We start from the raw sequence: 10166 nt of genomic DNA, 5'->3' as shown, positions 1-10166 counted from the left end.
CTCATTTTTCTCATTTTTCCTAGCTCATCTGTGAAGATGGAGATAAAGTTCATCTCTGCCCTCTTTACTGCATTTGCTTGCTTTCTTATTAGTTGTCACTGTCATAGTCCTGTGATTCAAAGAAACAAAGGCAATTCTGCTCTTACTTTCATCTCTCATTGCTGCCTTTCATTCAATAACGAATAAAGCTTTGAATAAACTCTTCCCTTGTCCTGGCCAGTTGATTCATCACATTGGACAATCGCGCTCAAACAATTTTCTACAAAATCATTGCCATGTTTGCAAATGGCTGGTACCATTACAAACTGGTAATTTTGTTTCTTTAACAGTTCAGGTGGTGGAGACACTGCAGAAAAATCCATCCAGGCCCATGCCAGGTTTCAGTTATTTTTATAATGCCCCAAAGTGTTAGACACTCTGCAAACCTGGGAAGGCAGCTCTTTGCCCTGAATAACTTACAACCTACATATACAACATATGATAAAGGAAAGGGAACGGAATTCAATAGATGACACCACACTCGAAGGATGTACTTGACTTTCAAGCTCAACAAAGTCAGTGGCACTTACATTTAAAATTAAAGCCTGCGTTTCATTTCTTTGCTGAATCACAGCCATTTTTTTTCTTTTCTGGTTTCTTATATTTTTAAAGTCTTCTCCATCTGTCTTAGTCTTGGTTTTTTACAACACTTACTTCTTTTACTTTTCATTTGTATTTCACGCATTGATGAGTTTGACAGAGTAGAAATAAAACATAAAAGTAACATCAAGAAACTGCTGAATTGGAATTAATTTGCAAACTAGATACCATTAACTTGGGTTTGAATAGAGACTGGGAGTGGCTGGGTCATTACACAAATTGAATCTATTTCCCCAGGTTAAGTATCCTCACACCTTCTTGCCAACTGTCCGAAATGGGCCATCTTGATTATCACTACAAAAGTTTTTTTTCCCTGATGATGATAATAGCTCATCTTAATTAATTAGCCTCTTAGAGCTGGTAGGGCAACTTCCACCTTTTCATGTTCTGTGTGCAGATCTATCTTCTTACTATATGTTCCATTCTATGCATCCGATGAAGTGGGCTGTAGCCCACGAAAGCTTATGCTCAAATAAATGTGTTAGTCTCTAAGGTGGCACAAGTACTCCTATTTTTTTAAAGGCTCATTACCAAGCAGGAACAGCACATTAAAGCTAAGTACTGTGATTTCTGAAAACGATACATATGCCCCAACATACATGAGTGTAACTTGATAGGGTCATTTTGACAAAAACAAAAGCCTGGGCTACCAGGTTGTATCTGCTCATGATCTTGCAGTACCAAATGGAAGATAAATTTGACACTTGGAACAATATGCACAATGAGAGGGTGACCAAGATCCATGTAGACAGACTAGTTTTCCCCTTAATTGAGACATTACTTTAAATGTAATAAGGATAATTGGATATGAATCTGTTTTCCTCCGTGATAACCTTTGTAAGGACGAACTTTTACTCTCATAATTTATCCACTGGAATGGGATTATTTTATTTGAAAATAGACCTATTAGATTTAAAGTACCTTAAATCTATCCATTTACACTCTCAGTGGGACCAATTTTGCAGCTTTTATGTAAATGTAAAACTCCCCTCTACTTAGGCCTGATTTGGTTAAACAATTAAAGCCAATGGATTTAAGCACTTACTTAAAGTTAAGCCAATGCTTAAGTGCTTTGCTAAATTAAGAACTGTGTGCGTGTAGGTGTTACTGGACCCGAACTTTATTTTTCCCAGCCATTTTCCATATGGCCTGTAGATTGATGAGCTTTTACATCTCAGCCAAGTCACCGAGTTATTAATATGTCAACATTTTCATACTCTGTATTCATAAATAATGACTCACCAGTTACTAGGCTGAATTCCATAGGCCATTCTACATAACACTCATCAGAATTTTTTCAAACATATAATGCACTGGATACATTGCAAACCATTGAGAGAGACCAGAGTTACAAAAAATACCTTTTTGTATTAAGATTAAAACAATCAAATTATATAATTTCTAATCAGCCAGAAGGCTTGTACTCCAGTTACATTAATATAACAATACCTAAGTATGTTGTAGTGCCATCTAACCAGCGCCAAAGGTTACACTCCATCGTCAAGTGAACTGAAAACTCAAGGTGAAACTCAGCTAAAACTTTAACTTGTGCTTGGTTTTGGGTGGAAACCACATAATCATTTAATTTACTTGGTTTTGACCCAAAACCATAAACAGGTCAAGAGTTTATTGAAATGTGGCCTGCCCTTTACAAGCCTAAACCTTTTGGCTCATATTTCCTGTTTTTTAAGGCTTGGCAATGAAACTTTTCAAATACTGCAGCTGCGTTTATTGGCGTAAGGAATGGACAGCTCTAGCTTTGAGATATTTAATACTAAATATTCTTGACTGCGGAATGGTTTTAGCTAAAAAATAAGCACCTTAATAAAAAGTGCACAGGCAGGGTTATAAGAAGCTGTACATTAAAATAAACTAGTTGCCGATAACAAATAATAATTCCCATTAACACCGGTGCTTTTCATTTTTGATGCACCATCCAAGTTACAATGTCTCAGGCAAGAGGAAAGTGGTTATTTATGTTTGTGTCATTTATTCCACTATGTTCTACGGCAGCCTATTGTGCATTATGGTACAGCAACCCCTCAATGTTTGTCCTGTATAATTTGCATAAGTACATGACAGCTCAACATGGGACATAGAAACCACAAGACAAAAGGCAAACACAGCCTGATAACAGGGGGCAGTGAGTTATTCCTATGAATTAGATGGGCTTTATTCACAACTTGGCAAGTTTGGCCTTAGCAAAATGCTTGGGATGGGTGATCCAAGTGACTGATATTAAGGAAGAGACTGATACAGACTCTGCGCTGTGGCCACACAATGCCTGCTACATGGGTGAATTATGCTAGTCTGCCCCAGTGGTACTCACTGGGATCGTACTGCCTATGCATATTTTTGTCTGCTGAACAGAGTCCATCTCAGCCTCTAAACAAGAAGGAACAAGGAAATAGGAAAGTAATCCCTTTCTTATCCAAAAGAAAATACCTCTGAGGGGTCTTGAAGAAACTGATCAATTGTAATCATGTTTAGAGAGAGCTCAATATACAGTGACTTAAAAAGGAGTTTCAGGTGAAAAATTAACCTCTTATTTTTAATCAATTCATTAAATACAAAGCATGAGGGGAAGGGTCTTTTTCAGATCTTCTTATTCAAACTAAAACACTAAAGGTCTGATTTACAAAGGGAAGGGACTTAGGTGCCTAACTTCCATCGACTTTCAATGGGATTTAGCTACCTCACCTGCTTATGTGCCTAAATACCTTCGTAAATTTGGCCCTAGATCCATTAACGAGCACCCCCAGACTCAGACTAAACGATTTCTCTAAACCAAAGACAGCCTATGACTTTATTTTCAGTTTTCAGTACGATTCTTACTCCATCTGGGTGATTACGATATTTCTCTCTGGCTCTGGCTAGTGGGGTGCAAGTGGACAGGTTTCAACGCTGTGCCCTTTTAATTGGCTTTTCTCCTTTCTGAAGTTTCAAGTTACAAGAGTGTTCACAATGTGCAGTACCCATGCTAGAGAACAATACAATTTTTATCAGCTCTTCTTAATTCCCATTCAGATTGCAGTGGAGTCTCTTTTCAATCCCAGATGCACAGTCACCAGCAACACCCCCCACCCCACTTGACAGGCCCATGTGCTATAGATGTCACAGTTATGGCACATTCTCAATATTTCCAAGGATATAAGGGATAGAAAATTAAGTCTCCTTTGACTTGGAGGAAGTGTTTTATCAGTTGCAGGCTGTGACATTATACAGTAGTCTCCGTTTTTATTACTGTTTTACTGTCAAGATGCTGACGGATGATATCCTTCTCCCTACCGTATCTGAGAGAGAGAGAGAGAGAGAGAGAGCGCAATAATTTCAAAACACACTGAACTATGCAGAAATTCAGCTCAAATGTTCAATAAAATATTTGAATGGGTCAGAAATTTTTCATCAGAAAAAAAAATTTCTGATGGAAAATGGCAACTTTGTTGTTAGAAAACTTCTGAAATTTTCTGGATTCCCTGTCCTGTTTGTTTTGGCCACATCATTAGCTGGTTTAAATTGACATACCTCTGTTGACTTCAGTGACAAGTCCTCTACATGCTTAGGCTGTGTCTACACTACACAGCTTTTAGTGACATGACTGTGTCGTTACAGCTGTGCTGCTAAAAGTTGTGCAGTGTGGCCGCTGTTTGTTGGCTCTCCTGCCGACAAACCCACCCCAGATGAGCGGCGTTTGGGTTGTCAGCAGGAGAGCGCTCGTGCCAACAAAACACTGTTGTTGGCAAAACTTTTGTCTTTCAGGAGGGGAGGAGGGGGAGTTAACGCCTCTGAAAGACAAAAGTTTTGTCATTCAATTGCCAGTGTAGACCTAGCCTTAGCTATTGAGCTGTGTTTTTAAAGTGCCTGTGACTGTGGTACATCCTTGGCTGGCGTCAGGAACGTGCGTGTCAGCTAGCTGAAGAGCAGTTTTAAGGGGTGTTGAGTTATACATCTCTCCAGATTACATCTCTCCACAATCTTTAATACAGTGATGTTCAGATCTCAGTGGTTCAGGAGCCAAATTACCCAAAAGAGCCACCGTAGTGTGAATTCGTTGTTTCATTTACTATAGTACTATTCATATTTAAACTGTATAACAGGGGACATATTTAGTTCTGTATATACATATATTATTCTCATAGCAAAATGACTGACCAAGTATTATTATTTTATCAACTACAATCAGTTAATAACAAAGTAAAAGCATCCTGACTAGTTAATAATTAAAACACAGTGTTTTAATATCATGTCCTGCAAAGAGCCAGAGGAGACACATTTAAAAGCCACTTGTGGCTCCCGAGCCTCAGTCTGAGTATCTCTGCTTTAATACATTTATCCTCATAAGGGCAGCACTACGAGCCTCCTTTTACAACTAGAGAACTCGGGTGTAGGGAACTGAACCTGGGTCTCCCGAGTGCCAGGTTAGCACCCTCACCACTGACCCTTCTATTAGCAAATCATTGCTAAGTGCTATGCAAACACTACCAGATTTGTTCTGGCATTTACAGCCACAGCCCATGGGTGTGTGTGTGTGGGGGGGAAGGGGTGGGATGAGAGTTTGGGTGTGGGTGTGATGCAGGTGTGCTCTGGCCCAGCGGCAGTCTCTGGAGGCATTCTGACTGACTGAGCAAGAATATCTCTGGGAGCACTGAGGCTGTGGAAGCTGCAACAGCATTCAAAGGGTGCAGTGTGCACGCCCTGCTGGCCAGTGTGCCCAATACAGCTGTTCCTGGAAGACATCCACAGGTCTTGCACACTGGGATGGTAATCCGTGAGGCTGTGGTTGCTACTTGGCAGGTGTGCCCGAGGGATGAGAAAGGCTACCTGCGCCCTCTCTCTATTTTTGTGCACCTGTGCAGAGCTAGCCACAATATAGCACCATACTGTATATAGGTGCTACTTTGTAGAACCTACCAACGACTTTGAATGAAGTGTATTTTCTCAGACTAAACAAATAAATCAAACCTACCTAGTTTGCTCCTACTTACTTTGCAATTGTCTGTTGAATCTCCCGTTCTTCTTCTTCATCTAGTTTGTGCAGAAAGGATTCCAGAAGAGGAACGTGAAATTTAAGGTACTGAGCAACCTATTGTGGGGACCACAAGAAATGCACATCAGTGAGGTGTGTTAAATAGAAAGAGTATTGGGAAATACGCAGAATGAGGAGGATGTACATACATCACTGGTAACTTCTTCTGCATTCTTGTCCATGAGAAAAAATTGGGCAATCTTTTCTGAGGGACCCTGTAAAAGTCTCTCCAGCAGTGGAGTGTCTGTGTTCTTGAGCCTTTTCTTTTCTGGGAATGAAAACAAATGAATTGATGTGCATGTTCATATTGTGGCACAACATACAGCAGCAACTAATACCTAACCCAAATAATATGGCCAATTCTTTGCTTAGACATACTACTTTCATACTTTGGACACACGCTGCTCTTACTTAACACACGCAACTGTCCTTAACATAAATGGGAGTGCCACATGCAGATCAATGGGAGCATATGGTCCTACAGATCTAAGGCCAAAATTTCCAAACCAGGGACCTAAATTAGGGCCCTAAACTTCTATTTAGGCATCAAAATAGAAACTGGGAGAGAAAGAACCAGGAGTTTCTATTTAGGTGATGAAAAATGGATTTAGGAGCCTAAATTAAGGTCCACTGGCTTGGAAATTTTAGCCTTAGTTTCTCTTTAATAAAATCCCAGTGGCTAATTCTGCAAACCATTCTTTATCTTTCACATTTTGACATGAATGACCAATACATTCCCCTCTGTCCATGTACTATTTTCTAATGAAATAAAGGAAGCAGGGTATTTTTGCTAAACTAAATGATAAACTCTCTGCTGAAGGCACAGTAATATAAACTGGACAACTGAGAGTTAAGATTAGCTTCCTTATTCTGAAAGCCAATGTAAAATATGACAGGAATAAAAATTGCAGACCTCATATACAGACAGCCACCATTTGAAAGGGATTTTGGCTGTTGCTGCCTCATGTAAGTATTTTATTACCCCTTGAGAGCAATATACTATGGGTTTCAAATAGAACCTCCTCTAACAAACTTAACTGGTATCCTGTACTCCCCAAAGTGCTCAGTGGGATTTCACAGCATTTTATCTAAAGTTAGGTCCTTAAGCATATTTTTGCTAATCCTAAAATAACAAAGTTAACTTGACACACATTATATATACAAAGCATATGATGAATAAATTAAGTTCTGTTTTCCACTGAGAGAGACTATACCAGGTCTTCATGAATGGTTTTAGACCAACCTAATCCCCAGTTGGTGGAGCACAGGTAAGGGTACGTCTACACTACGGGACTATTCCGAATTTGCATAAACCGGTTTTGTAAAACAGATTTTATAAAATCGAGTGCGCGCGGCCACACTAAACACATTAAATCGGTGGTGGATTTCTGGAGCGTTGCACTGTGGGTAGCTATTGCTATCCCATAGTTGGAACTTCCGGGTTGAGATCCCAGTGCCTGATGGGGCAAAAATCATTGTCGCGGTGGTTCTGGGTAAATGTCGTCAGTCACTCCTTCGTCTGGGAAAGCAACGGCAGACAAGCATTTTTTCCTGGATTGCCCTGGCAGATGCCATAGCATGGCAACCATGGAGCTTGTTTTGCCGTTTGTGACTCTCACCGTATGTGTACTAGATGCAGAGGCGATTCAGCAGCGCTACACAGAAGCATGCTTTTGCTTTTGCATGACAGCAGAGATGGTTACTAGCCATATTGCACCATCCAAACCCTTCCATAAATTGGAACTGAGGATGATCATGGCTACCAGTCCTTTTGTACCATTTGCTGCTAGTGCCCCTGGTCAATCAGCCAGGGGTGCAAAAGCCAAGAGTGGTTGCTAGCCATATTGCACCTTCCATCGTTTTGTACCATTGGCTGCTGTCATAAGTGCCCTGGCCGATCAGCCAGGGAATGACTCCTGAGTCAATCCCTCCTTTTGGTATCTAAAAATAGAATCTGTGCTGCCTAATATAGGCAAGTGTGCTAGAGAACCACCTGCTCTGTGTCAGAGCAGAAATTATCTGTATGCTATTCACAGGGGTGCTCCTGTAACAACCCCACCTGTTGATTCCGTTCTTCCCCAGCCTTTCTTGGCTACCGTAGCATTGTCCCCACTTGTGTGATGAATTAATAAAGAATGCAGGAATAAGACACACTGACTTGTTAGTGAGAAATGAGTGGAAGGCAGCCTCCAGCTGCTATGATAGTCCAGACAGGACATTAAGCAGTGTGTAGGAGAGAAGCCCAGCATCCCACTGCTAGTCCAGGGGCAACTGAATCTTTTCTTTACACATGAAGGGTGGGGGCTGATGGAGCTCAGCCCCCTGTTGCTATGATGAGGATGGTTACCATATTGCACCATCCATCCACCAGAAAAATTAGGGCCAATAGGCTGATGACAGTCCTTTTGTCCCATCAGCTGAAGCTGATCATGAGGATGGATTTCCATCATTTTGCACGATCAGCTTATGCTGATGATGAGGATGGATTTCCATCTTTTGTACCATCAGGAAGCAAGGATGTTGGTGTTGACTGCTGCACTATCGCGTCTCTGCAGCATTCAGTAAAGATAGGGTGACATGTAAAAGAGTCAGAGGATTGTTTTACCTTTCGCTTCTGGGGTGGGGTGGGTGAGTAGATTGCCAAGCTATGCCATGACCCGCGGACACTGTGTTTGACCCTAGAAGCATTTGGAGCTCAGCCAAGAATGCAAATAATTTTCAGAGGCTGCAGGAACTGTGGGATAGCTTCAGTCCTCCAGTCCATGAGCGTCCATTTGATTCTTTGGCTTTCCGTTACACTTGTCACGCTGCAGTGCGCTGAGTCCCTGCTATGGCGTCTGTCTGGAGATTTTTAAAAAAGGATTCTGAATTTCATCTTCTGTAACGGAGCGCTGATAGAACGGATTTGCCTGCCCTTACAGCGATCACATCCGCATGGTCCATGCGGAGCTCTTTTTAGTTTGATTTGATCGGAGCTCCACGCTGGGCAAACAGGAAATATTCAAAAGTTCGCGGGCTTTTCCTGTTTACCTGACCACTGCATCCGAGTTCAGATTGCGGTCCAGAGCGGTCAGTGGTGCACTGTCACTAACCCTAATCCGATATGTTAATTTTAAAGAGCCATTAAAATCGATATAAGGTGCCTCCTAGTGTGGACGGTTTTGGCGTTAAATCGGTTTTAAGCTCCTAAAACCGATTTAAACGCCTAGTGTAGACCAGGCCTAAGACTCCAATGCCTGTCCCTTTTGTTAAAGATATGAGCAGACTCCAAAGCCCACTGGAAGTATAATCAGAAGTGGAGCAATAGAGAAACAAACTGTTTGGCTTATTTACCTCCTGATGCATGGATGATATAAAGTGCAAATTCTTGTGGACTGTTTTCAATCTGACAAAGAAAAACCAAAATTGACTCAATGCACCGAGTGACAGATTTCACATAGGCTAAATTTCCCCATCATTAAACTGTCAGCGGATAACAGAGATGCACCTGAAATTTGTGGCCTTAAATCACAATGGGCTTTCAGTACTGATAGTAGATAGAAAAATTAGTAGGTGTGACACCCTTAATGATTCTGGATTTTGAACAGGGTCTCACACTAAGGTACCATTTTCCTTCCCTTTGCCCCCAACTACCATGTCATTAATAAAACTAACATTGTACTTTCCAAAAGAGTAATGGATCACCACAGTGGATCATCTCACAAAAAAGTAATGGATCACTACTGCCTTGTTTCCCTGGAAACACTAACATTCCATACAAATCTTTTTGCGACAATCAGATTTGCCAGCTGTAGAGACACCGCAGTAGAGAATTTGGATTTACTACCACCCATTTGCCTAAATAACACTACAAAATGAGTTATGGGTATTATTCATAAAAGTCCACATTCTCCTTTTAGCATTTTATTTCACAACATGTTCCACTGCATTTCACTGACTTCACACTTAAGGGTTCTGTACAGCAGCAAGGTCAGATTAGAACGATCTAAAGCACTATATAAAAGCTAGGCACTATTATTGTTATTATTATTATTAATTATCTCCAGTATGAAGTGATTCTGAAATGGCAAGAACTGCAGATAGGGGATTATATTCAATCATTTAGAACTGTTCTTTTGGCATTTTTTTATGTAACACTCAAATATAAGAGAAGCTATGGGCATCGAGCTAGTGGCACCTTAGTTATGAGAACGTATGAGAGTTTTGACTGAAGACAGTCGGCCAAAGGAAGGGTTATTCTAGTCATCCCAGAATAAAAGATCATTGCAGCCTATTTTTAATTGCCTTTCTGCTCCTGTAACATTCCTTGGCTGCATACATCCAGATGCCATGTTTTATCAGCGAGGTTTGAACATTGGAGCTTCCTCACTAAAACACAGGTCTTGCCACTTGAGCTGAAGGAAAGCTTCTTTTGCTGTAAGCAGTGGAAGTTAGTGACTTTTTTTTTTTTTTTGCAGGTGAGGCACAAATCACAAAATATTTATTTCCACCCTGCCCAATG

General features: G+C 40.9%; 1 protein-coding gene across 4 annotated transcripts in view; it reads right to left on the bottom strand.

Annotated features, from left to right (window-relative positions):
* Window positions 1-3814: 3814 nt before the first annotated feature.
* Window positions 3815-10166, bottom strand: part of RASSF6 (Ras association domain family member 6) — a 30218-nt gene continuing 23866 nt past the window's right edge. For 3 of the 4 annotated variants that reach the window (XM_039542661.1, XM_039542660.1, XM_039542662.1), the window contains 4 exons: window positions 8999-9050; window positions 5815-5933; window positions 5625-5722; window positions 3815-3932 (listed from right to left, as the gene is read on the bottom strand). In XM_039542661.1, coding sequence (XP_039398595.1) covers window positions 3857-3932; window positions 5625-5722; window positions 5815-5933; window positions 8999-9050 — 345 coding nt within the window. In that variant the 3' untranslated portion in view covers window positions 3815-3856. The remainder of the gene's footprint in view (window positions 3933-5624; window positions 5723-5814; window positions 5934-8998; window positions 9051-10166) is intronic. The other variant, XM_039542663.1, reaches the window with a different exon arrangement.

This window comes from Mauremys reevesii, linkage group 5 (genome assembly GCF_016161935.1).
Source record: "Mauremys reevesii isolate NIE-2019 linkage group 5, ASM1616193v1, whole genome shotgun sequence".
Taxonomy (NCBI): Eukaryota; Metazoa; Chordata; order Testudines; family Geoemydidae; genus Mauremys; species Mauremys reevesii.
The sequence above is the reverse complement of the archived record's forward strand: the minus strand, read 5'-3'. Positions and strand labels throughout refer to the sequence as shown.